The sequence below is a fragment of the Furipterus horrens genome, unplaced genomic scaffold (genome assembly GCF_987537825.1).
Source record: "Furipterus horrens unplaced genomic scaffold, mFurHor1.1.pri manual_scaffold_3, whole genome shotgun sequence".
In the NCBI taxonomy this organism is placed as follows: Eukaryota; Metazoa; Chordata; class Mammalia; order Chiroptera; family Furipteridae; genus Furipterus; species Furipterus horrens.
The window spans coordinates 9756266-9783427 of NW_028327173.1; the positions used below are offsets into that span (position 1 = coordinate 9756266).

At 56.6% G+C, this 27162-nt stretch overlaps 1 protein-coding gene and 1 non-coding gene across 2 annotated transcripts in view; both read left to right on the forward strand.

Annotated features, from left to right (window-relative positions):
* Nucleotides 1-1475: 1475 nt before the first annotated feature.
* The window catches only part of CROCC (ciliary rootlet coiled-coil, rootletin), a 37308-nt gene continuing 11621 nt past the window's right edge, over nucleotides 1476-27162 (forward strand). Inside the window, exons 1-25 of the mRNA XM_090268680.1 lie at nucleotides 1476-1574; nucleotides 2098-2239; nucleotides 3438-3592; nucleotides 8156-8341; nucleotides 8441-8524; nucleotides 8598-8659; nucleotides 8743-8908; nucleotides 9445-9551; nucleotides 12127-12363; nucleotides 12805-12901; nucleotides 13570-13638; nucleotides 14006-14239; nucleotides 14906-15105; nucleotides 16224-16406; nucleotides 17313-17457; nucleotides 18119-18265; nucleotides 18674-18904; nucleotides 19680-19873; nucleotides 20149-20276; nucleotides 21671-21840; nucleotides 23309-23488; nucleotides 24149-24283; nucleotides 24631-24774; nucleotides 25187-25425; nucleotides 25892-26051. Coding sequence (XP_090124806.1) covers nucleotides 1515-1574; nucleotides 2098-2239; nucleotides 3438-3592; nucleotides 8156-8341; nucleotides 8441-8524; nucleotides 8598-8659; nucleotides 8743-8908; nucleotides 9445-9551; nucleotides 12127-12363; nucleotides 12805-12901; nucleotides 13570-13638; nucleotides 14006-14239; nucleotides 14906-15105; nucleotides 16224-16406; nucleotides 17313-17457; nucleotides 18119-18265; nucleotides 18674-18904; nucleotides 19680-19873; nucleotides 20149-20276; nucleotides 21671-21840; nucleotides 23309-23488; nucleotides 24149-24283; nucleotides 24631-24774; nucleotides 25187-25425; nucleotides 25892-26051 — 3855 coding nt within the window. The 5' untranslated portion in view covers nucleotides 1476-1514. The remainder of the gene's footprint in view (nucleotides 1575-2097; nucleotides 2240-3437; nucleotides 3593-8155; nucleotides 8342-8440; nucleotides 8525-8597; nucleotides 8660-8742; nucleotides 8909-9444; nucleotides 9552-12126; nucleotides 12364-12804; nucleotides 12902-13569; nucleotides 13639-14005; nucleotides 14240-14905; nucleotides 15106-16223; nucleotides 16407-17312; nucleotides 17458-18118; nucleotides 18266-18673; nucleotides 18905-19679; nucleotides 19874-20148; nucleotides 20277-21670; nucleotides 21841-23308; nucleotides 23489-24148; nucleotides 24284-24630; nucleotides 24775-25186; nucleotides 25426-25891; nucleotides 26052-27162) is intronic.
* On the forward strand, nucleotides 10594-10712 carry LOC150014250 (5S ribosomal RNA). Its single transcript, XR_016510234.1, has one exon. It is a non-coding gene; the product is annotated as a 5S ribosomal RNA (ribosomal RNA).

The window sequence follows — 27162 nt, forward strand, 5'->3', positions numbered from 1 at the left end:
TTGGTTGCCATGACAACTTGGTGACACTTATCTTTTTGGCCTGCTGTGCCCTGTTTCCTTGGTTTTTCCATCTGCAGAACAGATTCCCTAGTTGGGAGTGAGGGGTCCAGGCTGGACTGGTGTGCATTTATGCAGCACCTGCTGCATTCTTGGGTCTGACCTACATGCAGCGGTAGAGCCGTGGAGTGCAAATGCTCCACCTCTCTGAGCCTTGATTTTGCTCATCTGGAAATGGGTTGAAATGAGGATTTAATGAGATAATGCAAATATGCCTCCTATGGGACATGCTTAGAGCAGAGGGTGCTGAGGCTGAGGGCCCAGAGGTGGCAGGAGCCAGACACAGGACATGGGACCAGCAGCCATTCACTAACTGCTCACTGCGTGGCCAGCTGTGGCTCTAATCCCTTACACTTCCAACACACTTAACCCTCCCAACTCTGGGGTAGGTGATATAGGCCCCAGTTTAGAGATGAGGAGACTGAGGCTCAGAGAGGTAACTTGTTCACGATCATACTGCCAGGCGGCAGAGCGGACTTTGCTGTGACCGCAGCTCTGACCTATGGGCTGTGCAGCCTCCTTGTCTCAGGGAGAGAACAATGGGAGCCCCAGAGCCCTGGCTTATAGGGACTGTACATTTCGGGTTTTTAATGGACAAAATCAGTATTTATTGAATGTTCACTGTGAACCTGGCGGTGAGTCACACGCTGTCTATGCGCACACGATATTTTGTCTAATTCCCCAGACAACTCCCTGAGATGGGTGCCAATATTATCCACACCTTATACAAGGACACTGAGGCTCAGAGAGGCAGAGGTGCTCTCCCTGGGGCACACAGCAGGCAGGGGGTGGGTGGAGATTGAGGGGGACTCAGTTCCTGACCTGGTCTCGGGGATTCCACAGCCTGTGTGCTCTGCCCTGCACTGATGTGCGAAAAGTTGCCTAGCACCCTATAAATACAGGATGGGGCAGAATAGGCTTACAGTTGTTCGTATGGAAAATAATAATTAATAAATAATAACAAGAATAAACCGTGTTTTGCATACTTACAACTGTAAACCTATGTTTGCGCACCCCTGTACATTCTTAACAAACTCTCAAGACTCTGGCCTTTCTTGTCTCCTGGATGCTGAGCCCGGCCCCTGAGCTTGGAGGGCTCTAGGACCCAGCAGTTGGGGAGAGAGGGGAGTGTGTGTTTTGGGAGTTCTTTCCTCTGGGCCCCTCCCCTCCCCTTCCCCCTCTCCAGCCTTCCCCTTGCCTTTCTCCCCATCTCTTCCCCTCTCTACTCCCCTCCCCCTCTTTATCCTAAGTCCTCCCTCTGTTCCCCTATTTCTTGCTTCCCTCCCCTCCTCTGCTTACCCACCCCTCCCCCAACCCCTCCCATCCCTGTGGTCACATGGGGGCACCGGATTTAAGCCTAATCTGCCCAGTGCTCAGCACAGCAGTCTGGCAGTGGGGTGAGCTGGGTGACTGAGCTGGTCTGGGGCCCTGGAGAGGGTTGCTCACAGCCTCCCTCCATGAGCTTGGGGCTGGAGGGGTCGTTGGAGGCCCAGCTGGCACTGGAGACGGTTATCCAGGTGGGTCCTGAGGGCTGTGCCCACCCCATCCAGTCGCTCTGAAAGGAGTGGGTACCTCCTGGGCGTCCAGTGGTGGGAGGGGTGTGGGGTGAGGTGCGCAGGGACCCCAGTTTGCAGCTCCCAGCCCGACTGGACTCTGGGTAGAGGGGTGCGCAGGGCTCAGCTAGTGTGGCTGCCTTGTCCCAGAGCCCTGCAGGGGGTGGGGGGGCCCCCCTCCACATTTGAGGATTGGCACAGTGGATCCTCACCCATCTAGGTCAGAGCTGGATTGGAGCCCCCGATACTTCGTGCTGACACTGTAGGGTTTGGTTCTCTGGTCCTCGAGGGGCGTCCTTCCCCGGCAGGAGGCACCCCAAGAGTGTCTTTCCATGGGGGTGTGTTTTGCTGTGATTCTAACATCTAGGCTTCCCTCCATTTGGGGGATTTCCTGATGGTCTCTTGGGCGGCAGGACTTTGCTCCTTCTCCCAGGCCAGGGAGCCCAGGGTCCCAGGCTCCCCTCAGACCCTCTCTCTTTCCCTGCAGACATTGGAGAGCAGCGTCCTAGGGCCCGGCCGGGAGACAGGCCTGACTGTGCAGGACCCGGCCCAGGACTGTCAGCCTGCCCAGCTGCCTGCCCGCATCAGGGAGATTGTTGCCCAGAACTTCTCCCAGCCCGAGAGCCCAGGTACCTCCCCTTCCCTGCACAGACACTGCCCACATCTTACCTCTTCTCGCAGCCCCTCCTCAGCAGCCGTGATGATGACAATGACTGCTGCTTCCATGTCTCCTCACTGGGAGGCAAGTGCAACCCTATGATGGAAGGACCCGCTTTACAGAGGAGGAAGTGAGGGCTCGGTGGGGTAATTTCCCTACACGTGTTCCCCAAGCCTTGCTGCTAGAAGGCAAGGCTGAGCATCCCTTCCTTGCTGCAAAGACTTAAACCCCACACACCATATTCACTGCCAGAGAAGGGGTGAACTGGCTGGACCTGAGCTTATAGGGCAGGGCAGTTCAGCTTAGCTCAGGGCTTTGCAGAAGTCCAAGGGGTGGTACTGTTCATCCCCCCCCTCGTTGCCCCACCCCACTGGAAGGCTGATGGGCCCTGGGGCACTCACAACTGAATATGTGATTGAGAGTCTGGGCAGTCTGCGGGGTACACTCAGGCACAGCTGGAGTGTTTGCAGCTCTCCTTGGTGGTGTTTCTGGTGTTCCTGCCATAGTCCTTGTCCAACCTCAGCCTCCTTGGGAGACCAGGGATGCTGGGGTCCCTGGGAGCCACAGACAGGGATTTAGAGAGCCCTCACCCAGGCTGGAAGAGCCTAGAGGCCCATGGTATGTGTCTGGTTTGACCAGGAGGAAGGGGGGCCCACAGGGCAGAGTTCTTCCTTTTCCCTCTGGGCTTTTATTCCCTCTTCCTCCTCCTCCTGCTCATAACCTGATCTACACTATCTTGATCCCTGATCCCTTCCCTAAGTCAGGCTTTCCTGCTTCCCTGGCAAGATCTGGTTACTGTTTCCCCCATTTTAAAGATCAGCAAAACTGAGGTCCAGAGAAGAGTAGTAATTGGAGAAGGAAGAGCTGGAACTTGGGGCCTGGTCTCCTGACTCCTTCTGAGCCTCCCTCCTGGACCCCCCGGGCTGGTTGGGGCCACACGTCAGCTGTAGTTCTGTCCACTCTGAGTCTAGCCCCAGGCCCTTCACTTTGCCCATCTCCCTGCTCTTCAGCTGTGTTTGTGGGGCCTGATGCTACATCCGCTCCTACCTGGGCTCCTCCTGGGTCCTGGTTCATCTTCCTGCCTCCACTGATGGGTAAGGCACCTGTAAGAGGTGGCTGTCCCCCTGGACCCAGGTGGAAGCCAATCATGTGCCTCTGTCCCTCTCCAGCCCCAGCGTCGGCCGCAGAGATGGCATCAGTGCTGTCACTGCAGGAAGAGAACCAGCTGCTGCAACAGGAGCTGTCCCGCGTGGAGGACCTGCTGGCGCAGAGCCGCGCAGAGCGTGATGAGCTGGCCATCAAGTACAACGCGGTCAGCGAGAGGGTGGGTGCTGGTGGGGGGCTGAGAGCTGGGCTGGGGAGGTCAGGGAGACTGCCTGGGCCCACGCACCAGGCAGAAGGTGGGCCTGGTTCAAGCTGTGGCTCTGCCGACTTGAATGGCCTAGAGCAAATCACTCTGCTCTCCGAGTCTGCTTTTTGTAGGGGGGATGGTAATCTGAAATGGAGTTTGGAAGAATCAATGAGCTAATGGAATAAAGTGCCTGGTACCAGGAGTATTTCATTCCTGTCTGTCCCAGGCCTGCCTGGGGGTGAGGAGACTCAGAGAGTAAGACCCCTAGAGGTCTCTGTCACCCCTTGAATCTCTGGGCATCTCCCTCTCTCTCATTTACATGGGCTTGGGGCTCACCCAACAGTGGCTGGGTTCTGGGGCAGACTAGGGTAGGCACAGGCAGCCACAGACCTGCCGCCGCTCCCCATGGGGCTGAGGCCCAGCTGTGGAAGAAGCCAGGCCTTCCTCCAAGTCCAGATGGGATTCACATTCCCAGGGAACCCTGTGTTGCAGGCTTGTGGGGGGTCCCAGGGCCTGGGCCAGGAGGTCAGTATGGGCCAGGGCCAGGGGAGCAGGTTGTTCTCTGTACACTGTCTTCTTTGGACCTCCAGGCTCATGGGAGGTGACCCTGGGGAGGTGATGGTGGCTGAAAGTTGGTGGAGGGTTGCAGGAGGAAAGGAGAATATGTGCATCTTGGGGATGTGTGCGTGTTAATGACAATCATAATAGCTGCCGTTTACTGAGTGTGTAGTACCTGCCAGAGAGGTGCTGAGTGCTTTTCATTTAATGCACCAAACTTGGGACCATTGTGATGCTCATTTAACAGAGAAGATGACAGAGGCTCAGAGAGGTAGAGCACTGTGCTTGGGGTCACACAGCCAATTAAGGCTGGTCTCCTGACTCCCAGTCCAAGGCTGTGCATTACAGTTTTGTTTCTTGGGTATGGGAAGAGACAATTGGGCGGGAGCTCCAGTGGGGCAGGTGGCCCTTGGGAAGCTGGAACGACCTCAGACATGATATTCTGATGTTGCAAACAGGAGATTTAAGCTGGCCCAGGGTCCTCTGTGTGGTACTAGGACCCCTGAGCCGACCTGTTCATGCAAACCCCTGTTGGGAAGAAGGAAATTCTTTTTTGATTGTGGCTGTAGGCTGTGCTGTGTCCTGGTATCTGCCCGCCTGGACAAGCCCCTGATTTGTTGGGACTTGCAGAGGAGCAGGGTGGGGGGCCTGCAGTGTCCCCCAGCACTGGGGACAGCTCAGGGCTAGTTTTCCCAGGGTTTGCAGGGGGTGTGGAGGGCGGACTGGCCTGAGTTCCACATTGTTGGTGGTGACGGGGCCCTGAGCCAACCCTCTTCCAGTTTGGGCCTTTCATCTTTTGGCCCCTGGCGCAGTGCCAGGCTCATGGTGGGTAGGGGGCTACCTCTTAAATGCTAGCTTCTGACTGACAATGAAGCCAGCACTGCCCCCCCCCCCCCAAGCTGGCAAGAGAAGGGAAGAAGAGGTGGAAGGTAACAGGTCCTTTTTCTGCTAGGATAGAGCTACTGGGGCCGGGGCCGCAGCATAGGAGAAGGGGGTCTGTGTTAAGTCTAGAAAATTTCATCATGTGGCCAGGGAGGCCCCAGAGTGACTTGCTGAGTGAGCCTGCTGCTTCACTGTTCTCTGAGATGGTGTCAGTGCAGCCGCACCTGGAGTCGGGGATTGGATGAGAATGACCTCCAGGCCTTTCGGGGGGCGGGGGGGTTGCCCAGAGAACATCAAAGCCTGTAAATCACCTTATGGCGGATGGGGAAACAGGCCCAGGGGTGGGTGTGAGACCCACGGGTGAGCGTGTAGGCCCAAGTCAGTGGTGGAGCTGGGATGAGGCCCCTGATCTGGGCTCTGAGGTCCTGTGGCACTGTCTCTCCCTACTGCCCCCCGTCCCTGTGCTGCAAGTGACGGGCCTGCCCCTGTGGCCATGACTGCTGCATGTGGGCTGGGTTGGGGGGAGTCAGTGAGGTTGTTCTCACTCTAAACCCCACAGCGTCCCCGGGAAAAGTGGAGGTGAGATCAGGATCTGTGTCTTGTTGATTGCATGTAGGGAAACTGAGGGTCAGTGGCCACCTCCAAGTTCAGAAGGAGGCCCTCAGGGTCCCTGTGGAGCCCCTGCCCCCCATTCTTCCTGTCTCTGAGGAGCAGATGTTGGTTGACGCAGCTGGGATGGGAAGGAGGGAGTAGCCACACCCCCTGGGCTCCACAGGGTAGACTCCCTGGGCTCCCTGTGTCCATGGCAACCTGGACAGAGTAACTCGAATAATAACGGTACTGGGGCAGCGGTTGCTAGGGGAGACTGTAAACTTCTTTCATCCTGGCTTGGTGACACCGTCCTTTTCTTTTGAATTACAAGTAAAATTGAAAGGCTGTTTTGTGAGGGGTGAAGTCTGTGGAAAGGGGTGAGGTATGGCCAGGAGTGGCCTGGCCTGGCTGGGAGCACTGGGGAAGCAGGTGGAGTACCCAACGACTGCCTGAACCCCTCTAACTCACAGAAGCGAACAGCAGCTGGTCCAGACAGCTGTGTAAAACACACACAGCACAGGCCACAGTCACACCTACACAGACATACAGAGGCACACAAAACACACCACACAGAAACACAAACTCACCACAGCAGAAGCGCCCGCAGCCAGAAAATCACACGGTCCCACTCAGGTGGGGACTGTGTCACCCAGACGCACAGTCACAGCACCGTGATGTACCCATTCTGCAGACAGCACAGCACATCGCCTCACGTCTCGAGGACACACGCAGCCAAAGGTACGCCCAGGTGCACAAAGCGTAGCGTCGCCAACACGCACGCCACAGGCACGCGCAGAGCCCAGGCGCCCTCCCCAAACTCACCTACTTGGAGTTGTGCACACAGACCCACAAACACACGAACACAGTGATACCCGCAGATGTACCCACGCCTGCACTGCAGCGTAGACCTGCAGTCGCAGACACCACCTCCCTCACAGAGACACACAGGGTCCCAGGTGGAGACCAATGACAGAACACTCCCCACTCCCACCTGTGGGGTACACCTGCATCGGTGCACAACACACTCAGCATTTTGGTGCCACCACCAGCACGCTCAGACAGGGACACTCGGCCTGTCACCTGACCTAGGTGGGCTTATTGCGGGGGCCTGCAGCCCACTCTCCAGGCAGAAGGCTCCTGCATGTCCCCTCCTCTCACACCTTCAGACAACATTCCCCCCCAACTTGAGATGAAGCCTCCAAGCAGCCCTCACCAGCTCCTCCATGGGGGTGGCTTTGGGTACCACAGTCACCCTGCCCAGGGCTGTGCCTAGGGGCCGGGTTAGGAGGTAGAGATGAAGTTTTCAGCTTTCTCAGTGGCTCATTGAGCATCTCCTGGGTGTACTGGGTCAATGCAGGGACCAACTGCAGAGAAACTGCATCTGCCACTAGCCTGGCTTGGCCCTGTCATTAGCATGGGTGAGAGTAGCTGTCTTTGCCATTGGTGTTCTCAGGACCAGGCGTGGGTGGACACATGAATGCCCTGCCCTGGCTGTAGATGGTGAGTATGGGCTGGTGTCAGAGTCCCCTGGGCTGGGGTGTTGTCCTGTGGGCTCTCCCTTTGCACTTACTCCTCTGTTAGTCCCACTCATCCTTAGTTGGTGGAGGAGGAAGCTGAGGGGCCCCCTGGGACCAGCAGGTGCCTAAGGAGGCTGAGGGGTTCCGAGGCCAGTGGGGGCAGTCAGAGCCAGGCAGGCATCCTTCCTCCTCGCACAGGGTCTGATGATGAAGGGGCTGCAAGCTGCCCGGGGGTGGAGGAAGAGCGCCAACAGCAGAGGCTTCTTGTGGGTCAGGGAGAGGTGGGAGCCTGTGGCCGGGCTGGGGCTCAGGGCATACGGTGTATCAGAACGCCTGTGTGCACCTCTTACAAATCTGAGCGCTGCGTACCTGGGAAGCGGGGGCTGGTTGAGGAGTTCATCTGTGTCACCCTGGGGGTGTTTGACACCGCCTGTGTGCCTTAAGTGTGCGCATGTCTCTAAGCTCAATTTGCATGTATGTGTGGATGCCTTTGCTTGGATGTATTTACATGTGCTTATGCCATTAACTCATGATCTCAATGAATATTGCCACTAACACTGTTCTAGGTCTAAGATACAAAAATCCTGGCTTTCCTGAGCTTACTTGGGCTTGGGGCGGGGAGACGTGGGCATGGACCTAATAGTCATCAACCACAGTGGGGTTAGTTGTTTTGGAAGAGAGGCTCACAGTGCACCCAGGGCCTCTGAGGTTTACCCCTAGGTGCATCTTTGTGTTTTGCGTGCACATGTTTGTGGGTCCACCTGAATGTGTCCATTGCATGCACGCACCATCTTTTTGTCCATGCATGCCCCATCTGTGTGTTCATGCACGGCTGCATTAGCCGGTGCATAGGTGCATTGCATCCTGGGCTTGCCCAAATGTGCCTGAAATGCACTGTGGGTCTGGGCCCAGCCTGGCTCCCCCTGCGGAGTCCTATGCCTGCCTTCTCTAAAGGCCCAGGACTCTCACCCAGGACCCTTCCCTGCAGCTGGAGCAGGCTGTGCGGCTGGAGTCTGGGGAGCTGGAAACGCAGGAGCCCAGGGGGCTGGTACGGCAGAGTGTGGAGCTGCGGAGGCAGCTGCAGGAGGAGCAGGCCTCCTACCGGCGAAAGCTGCAGGCCTACCAGGAGGGCCAGCAGCGGCAGGCTCAGCTTGTACAGCGGCTGCAGGCCAAGGTCAGGGCTGCCCATTCCTGCTCCTGCCTACCCCTGTGCTCACTTTGCCCCGCCTCCACCCCAGGGCTAACCATTTGCTCCTCACCCATCCATCCCCAGATTCTCCAGTACAAGAAGAAGTGCTCAGAGCTGGAGCAGCAGCTGCTGGAGAGAACCACAGAGCTGGAGCAGCAGCGGCTGAGGGTGGGTGCTAGGGCAGGGCAGGGCAGGCCCTTCCCACCATGTGCCCAACCTGATGCTCACACCTCCCACCCAGGACACAGAGCACAGCCGAGACCTGGAGAGCACCCTCATCCGCCTGGAGGAGGAGCAGCAGAGGTGGGGCACAGCAGGGAACGGGCGTGGCTGGCAGGGGGTCCTCTCTAGCCCCGAGCCCCCTGGTCTCTCTTTGTCCCACCCAGGAGCAGCAGCCTGGCCCAAGTGAACGCTATGCTCCGAGAGCAGCTGGACCAGGCAAGCTCAGCCAATCAGGCTCTGAGTGAGGACATACGCAAGGTGACCAGCGACTGGACACGCAGTCGCAAGGAGCTGGAACAGCGGGAGGCGGCGTGGAGGCGCGAGGAGGAGGTGGGCATGGGGTACTGGGAGGCCAGTGGGGCCTCGTGGGTCCAGCCTGACCCGAGTGGTGAGGACTCGGACTTCAGGAAAAGGAGCGGGAGGGCCCTGCTGGCCAGGTGCGCCCTTTAGAAGAGGTAAATAGTTGTCATAATAATAGTTGGCCTTGATTAGCATGTACCACGTGCCACGTGTTCATTTTCTCCCCTGTCTCTCATAATAACCGATGATGCTGCCGTCCTCATTTTAAAGAGAGGTGCAGTAAGCTGCCCAGTCATGTGGCTGGGATGTAAACCCAGGTGCCAGCCCTTGCCGCCCTTGCTGGCTGCCTCCTGCAGCTGGTAGAGGCATTGAAGCTCATTTCCCTGTGCCAGAGGGAGGCTTGGGAGTGTGAGGGTGACAGCTTCAACACAGCCCTGTGTGCAGGCCCATACCTGGCCCATGGGAAGACCCCCTCCCTGGGCAACAGAGCCTCCAAGATGGTCAGAGCTGGGGAGGGAGCGGGTGGCCCTCCCTCCAGCCCCTCACTCAGCCTGTCTCCCCTCCAGTCCTTCAACGCTTACTTCAGCAACGAGCACAGCCGCCTGCTCCTCCTTTGGAGGCAGGTTGTGGGGGTCCGGCGGCTGGTCAGCGAGGTGAAGATGTCCACTGAGAGGTGAGGCCTGGCCGGCAAAGGGGGTGGCTTGGGGAGGTGCTGCAGCAGCAGCTGGGACATTTTATTTATTCTTAGAGAGAGAGGAAGGGAAGGAGAAAGAGGGAAAGAAACATCGATGTGTGGTTGCCTCTTGCGTGCCCCCAACTGGGGACCTGGCCCCCAACCCAGGCATGTGCCCTGACTGGGAATCGAACTGGCGACCCTTCGGTGCATAGGTGTGCGCTCAGTCCACTGAGCCACACCAGCCAGGGCAATGATTCCGCTTTTTAAGTTGAAGTCAACTCAACTCAGTTGAACTTCAGTCCAATCCAACACACCTACTGAGGCGGAAGCAACTAGTAATAATGAACTCTTACCACGGTTGTGGTAGTCAGCATTTACTAGGTGTTTCCTCTGAGTTAGGCTCTTTGTACATTTCATATCCACAGCATTTCTGGCAGGTAGGAACTGTAATAGTTCCCATTTTACAGATGAGGATACTGAGGCTCAGAGAGGTAGAGTAACCTTCCCAAGGTCACGTGCCGATAAGTGGATGAGTCAGGATTTACAGTTCCTGCTTTTAATCCCCTAGAACATTCAGCTCCTGCTACCAAGGACCTTACCACCTCTCGTGATGAAAAGGAATAGACTCCCAAGATTCTAGCCTGAGGAAGTGTGGAGACAGGGACATGAAAGTGGAACAGAGAATGTCCTGGATGCTCAGAAGGATGGGAGGAAGGGAGGTCAGAGAAATCCTCTTCGTTGTGGAGGTGGAATTTGCACTGACTGCCAGGGATGGGTAGGATTTTAACTGGCGGAGCTGGGGCACCCCAGGTAGAGAAAACAACCTGAGCAAAGGCTCAGAGGTGCGAGAAAATGGCAGTTGATGGGGCTTGGAGAGAAAGATAGGTGAGGGGAGGTGGGCTTGGAAAGGGGAGCCTCTGAGGCTTGCCCCAGCAGTGGCACTTGGTCCTGCTTGGTCTCTGAGCGGCTGAGTCAGTGAGGAGACCCCAGAGGCAGGAAGACCAGTTTGTTTCCTTTTTTACATTAAAAATCTGTTTAAGTCTACGGCCATACCACCCTGAACGCGCCAGATCTCGTCTGATCTCGGAAGCTAAGCAGGGTCGGGCCTGGTTAGTACTTGGATGGGAGACCGTCTGGGAATACCGGGTGCTGTAGGCTCAAAAAATTAAAAAAAAAAAAAAAAATCTGTTTAAATAATGATCTTTTGTTAAAATCATCAACTATTCAATGTGTCCAAATTTCCAATGGACTCATCAGGGTCACAGATGGTTTGCTTCACTTTTTATCTTTACAGTTTGTTTGACTCAGGGTCCATAGATGTTCACAAACTGTGATGGGTTGATTTGTCCTTTAAGTCTCTTTTATTTGTCCGGGAAACTGGGACAGGTGTTCTAAGAGATTCCCACAGTCTGGATTGTGTGGTGTCACTTAACACTTTGTCCCCCGCATTTCCTGTAAATTGGATGTTGGATTTAAGACTGGATGGGATTCAAGTTCAGGTTTTTGTTGGTTTCTTTTGTTTTGTTTTGTTTTTTTTTTTTTTTACAAGACTTCTTCATATGTGCTGGGTGTTCTTTCATCAGGAGGCCCTGAATGCCTGGGCGTCTCTTTTTGTGCACTGGCGGCCTTCGCCGCTCAGTGCCAGGTCCCAGACACTCACCAGAGGTTGCAAGATTGTGATCGTCTCATTCTGTCACTCCTTCATGTATTAATGCAATTCTTTCTTAATGAGGCACTTCCTCTCCTTATATTAGATACCCAGGGGTATAGTTCATTCACGGAAGAAGAGGATTTAACCTATATGATGTATTTTAAATATGCTCTATTTTTAATTAGCATTTTAAAATTTAATATTTTACTTTAGAATAACTCATATATTCACGAATTCAAGTCCTCAGGCACTCCTCTCCACTCTTGGAGGCAAGCAGTAGGACCTGTCACTTTCCTAAATGACCTCCCAAGATTATTTTATGCAAGCAAATACAGCAGATCTCTCACACACACAAACACACACACACCCTTTTATATACTATTGGTAGAATTTCATCTTTATGATTCTTGAAGATGCTTTCTTCACTTCATATAACTGAGTTATAACTGAGAGGTGGCTCCATTTCAGGACCCAAAGAGCTTCCCTGTTTGTTTTCCCCAGCTACAGAGTAGTCCATGGAGTGGATGTATCATGATTTGTTTAAGAGTGGTCCCCTTCTGATGGCCATTTAGGCTGCCACCGGTATTTCTTACCTGAGCAGTGCTGCAGGGGATCACCTTATACACAGATCATTTTCCATGTGTTGGGGCATCTCTGTAGGATAAATCCTCAGAAATGGAGTTGGTGGGTCAAAGAGCTGATGCACTTGTAATTCTCAGAGCTCTTTATAACTGCCCTCTGTCGTGGCTGCCCTCCTGACAGCAGGGTGGGGGAGGGCCTGTTTCCCCACAGTCTCACCCGCACCGTGCGTGATGACTTCTTTCCCCCAATCTGATAGTGACAAATGGCATTCCACTGTCGTTTTAATTGACCCTTGGGAGCCCATCCCCTCCCATCCCTGTCTTGTGTTCGCTCCACCAGAGACCTGCTGCAGCTGGGAGGGGAGCTGGCCCGGACCTCGCGAGCCGTCCAGGAAGCGGGCCTGGGGCTGAGTGCAGGCCTGCGCCTGGCTGAGAGCCGGGCCGAGGCAGCCCTGGAGAAGCAGGCGCTGCTGCAGGCCCAGCTGGAGCAGCAGCTGCGGAACAAGGTGCTCCAGGAGGAGGGCCTGGCCCATCTGAAGATGCAAAATGACCTGGACAAGGCTGACCTCAATGCCAGGTGGGTGCCTGGTAGGTACCATGTGAAGCAGAGGAGGACGGGATCTGATCACTGAGGACAGGCCCTTCCCCTGCTTGAGCTTAGCCAGTCTTCCGAGGCACCCCGTTTGGTGGAGTGAGAAACTGAGGTCCAGGGGACTCTTGCCCAGGGCATATCACAAGCAGTTCAACCTCTGATGTCAAGTTTGCTCCCAGCTCCTGAGACCTAGACAAGTCCCCGGGTGCCTTTCCAGGATAAAAAGTGGGTGGCAACCTCATTCTCATTTATAGATGTGAAGTCTGAGGCCCAGAGAGAAGTAACTTGCTCAAGGTCATACAAACAGGGAGGTACATCCTAGGGTCCCTGCTTCAGGTTTAGGGAAGCACCCAGGACACAGAGCTGGAGGATTGAGGGCAAGCTGGGTGGCTCTCCCACTCACCTCTGTTGCTTCCCAACCCCCAGAGTGACAGAGCTGGCCCAGACAGTGGAGCACCTTCAGAACCAGAATGTGGAGAAGGATCAGGTCAACAAGGCCCTCACTGAGAAGCTTGAAGCCCTGGTGAGAGGCAGCCACCCTTGAGATGTGGCAGGGTGGGATGCGACACCGACCAGATCCGTGGACACAGGCTGAAGGCTGGGCTGCTTGGCCCACCCTGGAGAGACCCACTCAGACTGTTTTACCCCTTATTAACTGAGCACCCAGTGTGTGCCAGGCTTAGTATGAGCACACTCACCTCCTTTATCCCATTTCATCCTGTCAGCAGCCCTGTAGCATGATCCCCGTTACACAGATGAGTAACCCCAGGCCCAAGGGGAAATGCTTGTCCAGAGGCTCAGAGCCAGTAAGTTGGGGAGTTGGGACTTGAGCTCATTGTGCCTTAACTTGCTAGCCCAAGGCTCTTCCTCTTGCAACTCAGCAGCTTCCTCACCAGAGGGACACCCCTTAAGAGTACTGTCTGGGTTGGTCATCCTTCTGTGTGGGGCCAGGACAGGTTATATGTCTAGCTCTCCCCCAACAGGCTGTTTGACCTGAGGTGGGGCATGCACTTTTCTGGGCCTAGTCTGCTCGGGGCACTGGGGCTGCTGTGAGGTCTACCAAGGGGCTGGACTATGATCATGGCCTTAGAGGCTACCTGATGGCTAGAATGCCAGGGAGGGAGATGAGTGGGTTTCACATTAGGGCAGAGATCCCACCACCCTTCCGTTGTCTCTTCATTACCACTCCAGGAATCCCTGCAGCTCCAGGAGCCAGAGGAGGGAGAGGGGCTGCAGCAGACCTTGAGAGACCTGGCACAGGTGCGCGGTGGAGGGAGCCAGGAGCAGCCAGAGGGATGGGACACCTGGGCACGGCAAGGCCAGCAGTCCGGGGCCACCATGTCCTCTGGTGGCCTTGAGCTGAACTGCAAATGGTTGGTGACCCTGGGGGACACCCCTCCACCTGCGAGAGGCACCGCAGGGTCGGGCCCGTCTGTAAGAAAGGCTGAATGATGTCTTCGCAATACACGGTGCTGGCGGGCTGAGGGGCTGTGAGCTGGTGGAAGTGGAATGAGGAAGCCCTGTAGGAAGGGAGCTTGGGATGACGCTGGGCACGGCTTCTGTGGGCCCACTGCCCTACATGGGCTTACGTGCCCTCCTCCTTCTGCCTCCCTACCCCACCCCTCAGGCCGTCCTGTCAGACATGGAGAGCGGCGTCCAGCTAAGCGGCTCCGAGCACACCGCGGAGGTGTCGGACGGCAGTCTGCGGGGGCTCTCGGGCCCCCGGACCCCGACCCCACCGCGGCGCTCCTCGCCCGGCCGCGGCCGCTCCCCGCGCCGAGGCCCGTCCCCGGCCTGCTCCGACTCCTCGGTGCTCGCCCTGATCCACTCAGCCTTGCACAAGCGCCAGCTGCAGGTGCAGGTACGAAGGGGCCTGAGCGCCCCGGGGGCGGGCCTTGGGCAGCCGGGGGGTGGAGCCAGTGTAACGGGGGAGGAGCCTGAGCGCCCCAGGGTGGAGTCAGAGGTCTGAGAAAGAGCAATGGGGGTCAGAGTCCGGATAAAGAACTCTGGGGTAGAATCTGAGCCTAGAGTAGGAGGTGGGGGCAGATCCCGGGGAGGGAGATGCCTGGTATAGACGGGGAGATGAGGTTCCCTAACAGGACAGAGCTAGGACCCTGGGAAAAGGCCTGGGAGGAGAAATCTGCCTAAGATCAGGGGAGCTTGGGACCTAGGAGCAGAGAGGATCCCGGGGATAGAGTCAGAATCTGGATGCAAAGGGGAGGAGTCTTGGGGCAGCCAGAACCTGGGAGAGGAAGTGTGCTTGCTGGTTTGTCTGGCATCTTGGGGCCTTAGGTGGCGGTTGCCAGGGAGATGGAGTCTCAGAGCCCTGGTGATGGGCTTGAAGAGGTGGTGGTGAGGGCACAGTGACGGGAAATAGAAACCTAGTTTGGGGGTTTAGCCTCACTCTCCTGCATCAGGCTGAGGCCATGGGACAGGCTGGTGTACATCCCTGGAACCAACAGAGAGTAGCAGGCTTCTGTGAGGGCATCCTAGGGCTCCCCTAGACTCAGTGGTTCCCATGCCACAGGACATGCGTGGGCGCTACGAGGCCAGCCAGGACCTCCTGGGCACGCTGCGGAAGCAGCTTAGTGACAGTGAGGGTGAGCGTCGTGCCCTAGAGGAACAGCTGCAGCGTCTGCGGGACAAGACCGATGGGGCCACCCAGGCCCAGGAGGATGCCCAGCGCGAGGCCCAGCGTCTGCGGAGTGCCATGGACCTCCTGAGCAGGTGCCTGGGAGGTCAGAAGTGGGGGCCCTGGAGAATAAATCAGCGTCTGGGCCTAACGCCAGCCCAGGCCCGTAGCATGTGGATTTGCACCAATATGGTCATAACTAGCCATTTGTGTGTGTTTCCTGGCAGTGAGGGAACAGACGTTTCCTGTATACCTGCTGTGTGCCAGGCTCATTGCCAAGCATTTTACATGTATTATCTCCAATTAGCCTTTCTGCCAGACTCACGCAGCTCAGAGCCCTCACTGTCCTGAGGTTGGGAGGCTTGTCCAAGCTCACAGAGCGATGTGGCCAGGGATAGGACTTGGAACTAGAAGCAAAACCAAGGGTTCCCATGTCTTGGAAGGAGAAGGGCTTTTTATAATGTAGTCATAGTGAACACTTCATTTTGCATTCTGCTATTTTTACTTGATATCGTGATGTACCTACTGCTAGCCTTCGTATTTACAATGCTTAAGGGTTGCTACTTCAAGTGACGAGGTGGACAGTGAAGGATATGACAATCATCAGCCCTAAGTCTGAGCTGGAAACCCTACCTGGCTCAGAAAGAGGCACCCCCGCCCCCTTGCTTGTGGCTGCTGGAGTTGGGAAAATGGCAACATTCTACAAATTGTCAGAATTCCCAGTTGCTGTCCCGCCATGCTGCCCTGGCTGCCATGTGCTGCTGGCCTATGCAGCAGGAAGCTATGAGAACTGAACAGACCCAGCTCTATGGGCCTCCCAGGATGGAGGGGCGGGGTAGGGAGTGCTGTAGTTGCATCTACTGGCCATACGAACTGTCAAGCTGGCAGCAAAATTGCCCACATGTGTCAGGAGCATAACCTCTTCAACTTGGTGGCATACTGGAAGATAACACCACCTCCTTTGTCATTCCACTGGCCCCTAGGTGGGCAGTTTGGGGGAGAAGGAAAGCCAGGTTTCCTCTGCCAGGAAGAGTCAGCTTCAGGGAGATGTAGATGAAGGAGTTGGCCATGGACATGGTCAGGGAAGGCTTCCTGGAGGCAGGTGCCTTAGAGGACAGAGGATGTGGCTCACATCTAGTGTAGCAGTATGGTCGTCTTCCCCTGGGGAGCATCCCCAGCATCCCCTTCAGCTCCCTCTTTCCTGGTCCTGCAGGGAGAAGGACAGCCTGGCCCAGAGCCTGCAGGCGGCCCAGCAGCAGGCCGAGGAGCTGCGACAGGAGCAAGAGAAGCTACAGGTGACACAGGAGGAGCTGCGGCGCCAGCGGGACCAGCTGGAGGAAGAGCGGGAGGACACAGTGCAGGACAGTGCGCGGACACGCAGGGAGCTCGAGCGTAGGTGAGCAGCTTCTGGCCTCCCTGGCAAGGCCACTTGGATGGGCCTTGGGGCTCCTGACAGTGTCCCTGGGGTCTACAGGGCCTCTGCTGGGTCCTGGGCCTCCTGCTGTCTTGAAAAGTCCTCAAGGTGCCCCTCTGACGTAGGGTCTCTGGTCAGCCCTGTGTTGGGAAACGGGCTCAGGGAGGTATAGTCACTTCCTGGGATCCGAGAACTGGTAGGAGACATGGATGATAATAACAATAATTAAAATAACAGTAGTCATATATTACTTTTTAAAATTAAAGTTACAGTAATAATATGAATACTAATATATTGCCAAGTGCCAGGCATCATTTTAAGCAATTAGATCATCTTATTTAACCCTCATGATAATTCTATGAGGTAGGAGCTATCATTAGCCCCATTTTATGGATGGTGAAACTGGGGCACAAAGAGGTCATGTAACTTCACCAAGGTCACAGCTAGTTAGTAAAAGAGCCAGGATTTGAACCCAAGCACTCTGCCCCTCACTCTGAAGAGTGACCTCTAAATCACTGCACCCTTTACTATTCTGAGACATAAGTCACAGTGACGTCCAGGACATTGTGGTAGGGGGCATTGTTCTTGTTTCTAAAGGCCCTTGGGGAGCTATGTCAGGCACTGTTTTAAGCCCTTCATGTATCCTTAAGTCAGTCATGTATCCTTTTAACAACTTCACAAGGTGGTGTTACTCAAGTTGCAGATGTGAAAACTGAGGCCCAGGGCCACAGAGCCCCAAGGTGGTGGCCCTGGCTGTCCTTGTGAGACTCTTGCCCCCCAGGGCTCCTGCCTCAGACCTGACCCCCAGCCTCCTCCGCATTATCTGCCTGTAGGAGGCTCAGGGCAGGGAACTAACATGGGGCACCCGCCCCCAACTCTGTCCCACAGCATTAGGCAACTAGAGCAGCTGGAAGGGAAGCGCTCAGGGCTGGCGAAGGAGCTGGTGGAGGTGAGGGAGGCGCTGAGCTGTGCCACGCTGCAGCGGGACATGCTGCAGGCCGAGCAGGCCGAGGTGGCCGAGGCGCTGACCAAGGTGCGTCCCCGTTTGCCCCCTCCCCTAGGCCTTAGACCTTCTCACTCTGGCCAGACGGACCCTTACTTCAGGTTGACCTCTAACCCAGGTCACAGACAGACCCCTGGCTTCTAGACTCGGACTAATATTTGACCTGAGCCACAAACTGACCTCTGACCTCAGACATAGGTGAATTCACCTCTATTAGTAGCCGTACCCCTGCTTTTCCAGATGCCTGGGGCAGTGCCTATAGTTCAGGTCATCTCGTCCCATCTCTGGACACAGGCCTGGGGTCTGTGATAGTTGGGTCACAGTCCTTGGCAGGTGTCTGCACCACTCCCTGTAGCCTAGGCCCAGAGCAGTGCCACCCCTAGATCCCACTCTGGGGGTCCCTCTGGCCCTGCTCTGCATGGCTCTGCGGTGTGCAGCTTGTTTTAAGTGGCTTCGTAGGCAGTAGGCCTTCTGCAGTGATTTTCTGTCTCATCTTGTGTCTCCCTTGTCCCCGCTACCCTATCTCTGAGGGTCCTGTGAATCTGTGTCTTCTTGTTTCGTCCCACTGGCTTGCCTCTCCGCATCGCTCCATGTCTCTGCACATCTTTTCCCAGCTCTCCCTGTCTCTCTCCTTGTCTCTCCATCTCTCCCCACCTGACTGTCTCTGGCTGCCTGGTTCCTGACCCTGCAGGCTGAGGCTGGTCGCATGGACCTCGAGCTCTCCGTGACCAAGCTGAGGGTGGAGGAGGCCTCTCTGCGGGACTCCTTGTCTAAGCTGAGCGCCCTCAACGAGAGCCTCGCCCAGGACAAGCTGGGTCTGAACCACCTCGTTGCCCAGGTATGCCGTGTGCCAGTGGGCCATCTGCTTCGCCCACCTGTGCTCCCCACTCAGAGACCCCACCAGGCATCCCAGGCCCATATCGTGCCTCACTGTACACTTTGCTGTACACCTCTGTTCCCTGTTCCTATCTGTCTTGCCGCTTGCCTTTTTCTGACCCTGTCCTTGTCTCTTGACTCCATCTGTCTGTCTGTCTTCTCTTTTATGATCTGAGTTGAAGAGAAGCTTCATGGGCCCTCCTCCCTTCTCCCTTCTCCCCAGTGTCCACACACCCAAGGGCACTGCCCCTTCCCTCCTGGGCTGTGTCAGGTGGGTGGGTGACCCTTGGTCCTGGGTGGGATCCCCTTCCCTGGGTAGAGGGGCTGAGCTTATCTCCTCATTCACCTCCACCCCCACTGGGCCCCACAGCTGGAGGGGGAAAAGGCAACTCTGCTGGGCCAGCAGCGGCGGGTGGAACAGGAGGCCACCTTGGCGCGGGAGGAGCAGGAGCGGCTGGAACAGCTGCAGCTGGAGCAGGAGGTCGATCGGCAGGGCCTGGAGGGCTCCCTGCGGGTGGCAGAGCAGGCCCGGCTGGCCCTGGAGCACCAGGTCCCCACACTACGCCAGGAGCGCTGCCGGCTGCAGGAGCAGCTGGCCCAGGTGAGTGATGGGGGAGATGGGGAGCAGGTGGGGCAAGGGTTCTAGGCTCCCAGTCTTCTGCACCCTGTCCTGGGGTCACTCACAGGCTCAGGAGCCCGAATCTGGGTTTAAGTCCACCTCCACCTGTCAGCTCGGGCTTTGGGCAAGCTATTCAATCTATTCATGCCTCAGTCATCCCATCTGTAATATGGGGCTAATCGTTCTTATCACAAAGGTCTGTTCTAAAGAGGACACCCATGTAAGCACTTGGCAGCTGGGTTACCACTCAGCAACAATGACTGATGTGAGAGTAGGTAGAGGATTTTAGAATTGGATTCTTGGCTTTACTGGGACATCGTAGCTGGAAGGGACCTCAGGGTTTTAGGGATCCAGGGACCTTTATATGGTGTCTGTCCTGGAGGGCCTGGGTTCCTGGGAGGGGCTGCTAGGGGGCGGGCCATGGGTGCAGGGAGCAGGGATCCATGTTGAGGCCTGCAAAGCAGCCCCCCTTTGGTCTGTTCTTTATATTCAGCTTCTCTGGAAGTTTGGGGGTGCAGAAAGGGTTCTGCCCTGACCCAAACTGAGTGAGAACCCTTGCTGTGTGTGTGAATGCATTGCAGGTTCAGTTCTCTGATTTGTCCACGTGCACACAGCACATCAGGGCAGAGGCTGGGCTTAAACTTGGGCCTTCTGCTTATTAGTCCAGGGCTGGGTCGGGCCCACGGTTGGGGTGCTGCATGATGAGCAGGCTGAGGGAGTCTGAGGGTGGTGCTCACAGTGCCTGGGTGGGTGCCAGCTCTCCCGGCAGCTGAGCGGGCGGGAGCATGAGTTGGAGCAGGCCCGGCGGGAGACGCAACGGCAGGTGGAGGCGCTGGAGCGGGTGACCCGGGAGAAGGAGGCGCTGGCCAAGGAGCGGGCAGGCCTGGCTGTGCAGCTGGCGGCAGCGGAGCGTGAAGGCCGGACCCTGTTGGAGGAAGCCACACGCCTGCGGTAAGGCTTTGGGCTCCGCTCAGCCCACACTGGGGGAGCCTGCCTGCGGCCACTCTGTCCCCCGTCACACCCTGGCAGTGGCCCACAGGCATAGTTACTGAGGAGCTGGGCTTGCCAATGCGTGCTAGCTGTGGCTCAGGCTTCCCCAGGGAGCGCGGGCCCGGCTGGGCAGGTAGGCTGGCACCTGGCCCGGGGCTGGCCACGCCCTGGGCTCCGCAGTTTCCTGGGGCCCCAGAGGCTGAGTCCTGCGGCCTGAGGGATTGTGTGTGCTGCAGCTTGGAGAAGGAAGCCCTGGAGAGCAGCCTGTTTGAGGTGCAGCGGCAGCTGGCTCAGCTGGAGGCCCGCCGGGAGCAGCTGGAAGCTGATGGGCAGGCCCTGCTGCTGGCCAAGGAGGCCCTGACTGGTATGGGGGTGGGGGGGCAGGGGGTGGTGAGGAACACCAGGCTCTAGCCTGGACTGTAACCTGTCTAGTTCTGGGGTCTCACGGAAGTTGGGAGCACTGCCCTCTGAGTCTGGCTGACCTGGGTTCCAGTCCTGCTGCTGCCACTTAGATCTGAGCTTTCTTGAGCAAGGCCCTTCCTTTGCTGGGCCACAGGCTCCTCATCTGAGAATGAGGGGTGATATTGCCCACCTTCTAAGGCTGTTGCCAGGAAGGGGTGAGGCAAGCTTGTGGAAGCCTTGGCACAGAGCCTGGCTCAGCCAATGGTGCCTGCTGCTTATTGTCATCAGGGCGCTTGGAGAGTTCTGAGTTCTCTGTGGAGCCATCGCTGCTTTTCCAAATGGCTCTCTCAGCCCCACAGTCCCAGCCCTGCTTCTCTCCACATGCCCCACCTGGTCTCTGAACTCTGGGGTTCTTCTCTCTCAACAAATATTTACTAAGCACCTACTTGGACCATGAAAATTAACTTCCCCTGTCCACCTGCACCCGAGCCAGGCAGCACCAGGAAGTGAAATGCTGACAGAGTTTCTGGTGGGTTTCCAACCCAGAAGATGGTTTTTATTTATTTTTTATGTTTAAAAAAATATTTTATTTAGTTATTAGAGTGAGAAGAAGGGAGGGAAAGAGAGGGAGAGAAGCATCGATGTGTGAGAGAATCATTGAACAGTTGCCTCTCACATGCCCCCAACTGGGGACCTGGCCTACAACCCAGGCCTGTGTCCTGACAGGGAATCGAACCAGCGACCCTTTGGTTCCCAGGCTGGTGCTCAATCCACTGAACCACACCAGCCAGGGCAAGGAGGTGGTTTTTAGATTGTCCACAGTAGGGTGCACCCTCCCCGTGGTCACCTCCATTAGTGCTGACAGCTGATAGCCCACCGAGTGGTGATCAGTAGTTAAAGGAGATGCCGCGTGGAAAGCTGCGTAGCTTTGGGAGGTTACCTGTCTCCTCTGAGCCTCCATGTCCTCATCTGTAGATCGGGGATGAGATAAGCTCCTTTGACATGTTATGAAGCTCTTATGAGATTGGATCTGTCAGGTGCTAAGCCAGGTGCCTGACCCATAGTGAGCACTCAGTCAATAACGGGGTTGCTATCTTCCTCATTTGTGAGGGCCTCCTCAGTCATTTCATCCCTTCGATGGCATTTCTGGTAGGGAGGGAGGGAGGGGGACAGTGCCAGTGGGTCCAGGCAGCAGATGGGAAAACTGAGGCCCAGAGGGTGAGAAGCTTCTCCAAGGGAACCCAGCCTAGGTACCAAGTGGGCCCTCTCTCCTCCGGGGCTTTGCCTACATGGCTCACCTGGCCTGAGTCTGCCGGCAACCCAAGCCTGTCCCTTCCCCCCATCCTTCCCGTGCAGGGGAACTGGCAGGCCTACGGCAGCAGATTACAACTTCAGAGGAGAAGGCGGCTCTGGACAAGGAGCTGATGGCCCAGAAGCTGGTGCAGGCTGAGCGGGAGGCCCAGGCCTCTCTGCGGGAGCAGCGGGCCGCCCACGAGGAGGACTTGCAGCGGCTCCAGCGAGAGAAGGTTTGGGCCGCTGGGTTAGGGGACGCGGGGCTCTGAGCCGTTGTCTCAGGGAGTCCTCCTTCTCACTTTGCCTCGGTCTCCAACTCGTTGAAGTGGAGCCTCATCTCTCTTCGGGGTCGGGGGCCTTGGGGGAAGCTGGGAAGAAAACATCAGGAACTCCTTGTCAAACATACAGATCCCCAGACCCCAAATCTGGTCCAGCCCTGGTGATCCTCATTCAGGAAAGCAATTTCATTTGCTAAGAATTGCCGTTTGCATTTGAAGGGTCACTCCAGGACCTAAACACTGTATAGAAAGGTGAGGGGCCAGGTCACTAGAAGATAGAACACAGGCATCGGAGAACACTGGCTCTGAAGTTATATTGCCTGGGATTGGGCCTGCTATAGGCCACATACTGGTTATATCACCTATGGCCTCTGTGCCTTCATTTCCCCGTCTATAACAATGGGGATAAGGACGGTATAGGGCACTGTGAGCATGAGGTGAGGTAATCCATATAAAGGGTTATTATAGTGACTGGTACTTTGCACATGCTCCATAAATGCTGATTGTTATTATTATGGTACTAGGTAGGATAGGCCTCCGGACAGGAGACCTGTGTCACCCATCTTGGACAGGGCTGCCTCTGTCAGAGGTTCAGGCTTTTGCTGCACGACTCCAGGGTGCCATTCACTCTGACTCCAGCAGGTGGCAGCGAGTGTTTGAAGTTTCACAAAGGTGCCAGGCACCGCCCTCAGACCCTCCGTGGGCTGTTCTTTGCCTGTGGGCTCTAGCCGCCCAGTCCCCAGGGAGCAAGTGCCTGCCCTGTCTCTATTTTCCCTGCCCTGCCCGACTTGGCCTCTTAATGTCACCCGTCTGTACTCTTTCCTGCTACTCTGACACCCCCTGACGGACCCCCTTTGTTTCTCACAGCCAACCCAGCTCCCCTTGGTCCCTACCTGCAATCCTGGTCCCTCTTTCTCAGTTCCTGTCCAATCCCCAAGCCTAGCATTTAGGTTGCTCCTTATCACTCTGGCTTAAGGTTTTCCATTGCCCCCCACTGTCCTCAGAGTCAGGCCCAGCCCTCCCCACACCCCCAAGGCCTGGTCTGGCCCGGTTGCTTCCTGTGGCTCTGGCCCCCTTGCTCATCATGTTCCCCTTGTAGTCCAAACTCCAGTGACCCTTAAGCAGTGTGACTTCCCTGTATGTTGTGTTTCCTCCTCCCTCCAGGACATCTCTGGGGCTGTACTCTGGGCCTGAGGTTCTTCCCCCTCATCCCTTTTCCTGGCTGACTGCTGCTTGCCTCTCCGCCAGGAAACATTCTCTGACCCCAAGACCAGGGCTGCTGCTCCTAGGGGCTTGCACAACCCTGGCGTGTCCCTGCCCTTGTCATCTACCCAACCTGGAGTTTCCTGGTCACCTGTCTCTCGGGGGCTGGGGTACAGGTGGCCCTAGCCTCGTGGGTCACCTGCTCAGGCCTGGCCCCCAGGAGACAGCGTGGCGGGAGCTGGAGGCAGAACGGGCCCAGCTGCAGAGTCAGCTGCAGCGGGAGCGGGAGGAGCTGCTGGCCCGGCTGGAGGCTGAGAAGGAAGAGCTGAGTGAGGAGATCGCTGCCCTGCAGCAGGAGCGGGACGAGGGCCTCCTCCTGGCTGAGAGTGAGAAGCAGCAGGTTCGTGAGCCCTGGCGTGGGGCCTGGGTTCTGGAGCTGTTTCCCGCTCAGCCACCCAGCAGCTGGGAGTTGGGAGCCCCTAAGCCATGCCTAGTATACAATGGGAGCTCGCTGAGTGGCAGTCACTGCCCTGACACCATGTGCACGGGTTCCGGGAGAGCTGCCCCCCATTCTCTCATGTTCCCTCCCACCCCTGGCTGGGCATGGCGTCCCCATGACTGCCTTCTGAGCAGTCCCTGCAATGCCCAATGTGTCAGCTGACTCTCCTCTAAAAGCACCGACTCCTGACTCCCGTAATGCCATGGAGACAGGGCAGATGGCGCCTTTCTCTTCTCTTCACTGGCTGTGGCTCCCTGGGCGAGTTACTTTATTTCTGAGCCTCGGTTTCCTCATCTGTAAAGTGGGACTCATGAAGGACCCTGCTTCAGGGTTGTTGTGGCAAGTTAGGAAGGTTTAAGTTGTGTCTGTGTCCAGAGTTACTATTACTCTTGTATCCTTTTCTGGGGCTTCAGGAGGGGTGAGCCCTGGGTCCATCCGTGGTGCCCACTCATGCCCCCAAGTCCACAGTGGGCACGTTTCCCAGGGCAACATAAGGGAAAGGCCTGAGCATGCCTCCAACGCCAGCCAATCCCCAGGCCCTTCTGTCCCTGCCCCCGCCAGGCCTTGTCACTAAAGGAGTCTGAGAAGACAGCGCTGTCAGAGAAGTTGATGGGTACACAGCACAGCCTGACCGCCATCTCTCTGGAGATGGAGCGACAGAAGCGAGATGCTCAGAGCCGGCAGGAGCAGGACCGGGTAGGCAGGCTGGGCAGTGGGCCTCCATCTGAGCCAGGAGGAGCCCCCTAACTGAGGGGGCAGCGTGGCTGTGCCCTGGGGAAGCGCCCAGACTGTGCGGGGAGCTCCAGCCCGTCCCTGGGAGTCCCCATCAGAGGGAGGTGGCGCAGCTGTGCCCTGTTGAACCCCTTAGTCTGAGGGACGGGCGCTCTAGGCACCCAGGGATCACAGAGGGTCTGTAAAGCCCGCAGCAGGGGCCATGTTTGGAGCTGACAGTGGACAGCTCAGCTGGCCCAGCCGTGAGCACCGAGGCAGTAGGGGGGATGTGGAAGGGGGCACAGCACCCCTGAGGAGCCCGTCTGTCCTAGAGCACCATGAACACCCTAACGTCTGAGCTGCGGGACCTACGGGCCCAGCTGGAGGAGACTGCCACGGCCCATGCTCAGGAGGTGAAGAGGCTGCAGGAGCAGGCCCGGGACCTGGCCAGGCAGCGGGAATCCTGCATGCGCGAGGTGAGCCGTCTGCCCCGTGCCCTTTTGGGCAGCACCCCCTAAATGCTGCTGGGAGCCTGGTTCAGTGGGGGCCCAGGAAAATGTGAGGCTCATCCCTGCATTCAAGGATAAATGAACAGCCCACTGAGAAAGGGGGCCGCAAACATTTCTTAAGTACTTGTTATGTACATGTGGGAACTTGGGGCGCTCAGGAGGGGCTGGTGGTCCATGCCCTCTTGGTGTTGTCCATAGGACGATCCTGATTGCTTATTTTAGGCCAAAACACTGCTGACTCCAGCTTGCTTTGCTCTGAATCATAACTCACGCCTGTGCTCTGAGTTGTTGCAAAGCAATGGGCCAGGGCTATTTTCCACCAAGGCCCAGCTTGAGTGGAACCCGACCTCTGTCCACTGACCGCCCACTGTCCTCACAGGCAGAAGAGCTCCGGACTCAGCTGCGCCTGCTGGAGGATGCCCGTGACGGGCTGCGGCGGGAGCTGCTGGAGGCCCAGCGCAAGGTACGAGAGAGCCAGGACGGCCGCGAGGCCCAGCGACAGGAGGCGGGCGAGCTGCGGCGCAGCCTGAGTGAGGGGGCCAAGGAACGCGAGGCCCTGCGGCGGTCCAATGAGGAGCTGCGGGCTGCCGTGAAGAAGGCCGAGAGCGAGCGGATCAGGTGGGGCAGCAGGAGGGATCAGCCCTGAGTCCTTCACCCAGCCCTGTCCTTCGCACTGAATTTTGTCCCTGGAAGCTAACATCACTCCCAAGCTTCAGGGAAAATGGCACAAGTGGGGGCTCTCTGCCCTTGAGCCAAGCCTGGCACTTGAGTTGATTTAGGTGTTTTTCCAACCTGAAGGAAAGGGAAAGGTGGCAGCAGGCAGAGTTGGGTCCAGACTCTGACCGCACCTGGTGGAATCACCCTAGAGACTAGTGCGTGCCCCCCACCCTAGCCCCTGACCCACCTCACCCAGCTGAGGGCCTGGGCCCAGTCCTGGAGGGCTCAGGTCAGGTCTGGGCCAGCACTTGAGGCACCTTTAGGCTAAGAGCCAGTTACACCCATTCCAGGAATTATGGGAAGGGACACACTATAATCTTCCTAGGGCCTGGGGCTGCCTCTGACCTCTGCCCCCTGCCCTTTCCAGCCTGAAACTTGCCAATGAGGACAAAGAGCAGAAGCTGACGCTCCTCGAAGAGGCTCGGGTGGCCATGGGCAAGGAGGCTGGGGAGCTGCGGGCTGGGCTGCAGGAGGTAGAGCGCTCCCGGCTGGAGGCTCGGAGGGAGCTGCAGGAGCTCCGGCGGCAGGTACCCTCCATAGCGCTGCACCTTTCCTGGGCACTTGCTGTGTGCCCCTGGGCCAGTAGCACCCCTTTTTATGGAGCTAAGGACTCTCCATCTGTGAAACCAAGGCCTGAACTATAACCGGTTTCTTAACTAATCTTAGTATTAATGGATGGGCTTTGGGGAGTCCTTGAACCCCTGAACCTGTGTGCAAAAGTGTGTGCGTGCATTCACACACTTGTGCACACATGTTTGTGTACATTTGTGTATATACTCATTCACATTTCTCCAGGGGGAGGGTCTGGAGCTCTTGTCCAGTTCTCAAAGGAATCTGAACAAGAGGAGCAGATCCTGTGCACTAGACCAGGAGCTGGCAAACTTTTGTGTGTGAAGAGCCCAATAGTAAATATTTTCAGCTTAATGGTTCATACGGTCTCTGTTGCCACTGCTTGGCTCCGTCGTTCATCACAGTGAGAACGCAGTCCTAGACAGTACACGAACGAGCGGGTGTGTGGCCCATGAACACCTTGTATGAACACTGAAATTGGAATTTTATATAATTTTCATGTGTCGGAATACTGTTCTTTTAAAATTTTCTTTCAAGCCTTTAAAAATGAACTATTTCCAACTATTTGAAAATGTGAAAACCATCTCAGCTCAAGGCCTTTCAGAAGCAGGCAGCCAGTGGAGTTTGGCTTGCACTTTGCTGGCCCATGAACTAAATGATCTCCAAATCATCACCAAGAGCAAGCATTTCACAAGTGCCTTCTGTGTGCTGGGCACTGCCCTGGACCCTGTGAGCACAGGCTGTCCTGCTCTGGAAGACTCCCCAAAACAGGAAACAGCCCCATTAAGTTTCTACGCTCTACCTTCCCCAGAGATATCACAGCCTGAATACAAACCCTTTCCACCTCCCACCACGGCCCCTTCTACCCAGGCCCTTCCTGTTGGGCTGAAGTCCTGGAAGCCACAGGAGAAATGTGGGTGCCAGGCTTTTGCTGGGTGCTTTGCATGCCACAGCATGATCTCATGTTCCCCTCACTTTAGCACCTTGGGGTAGGCCTTACCCCTATTCCTATGGGGAAATAGGGACTTAGAACGCACCTTAGCATTCCACCTGTCTAAGATCAAATCC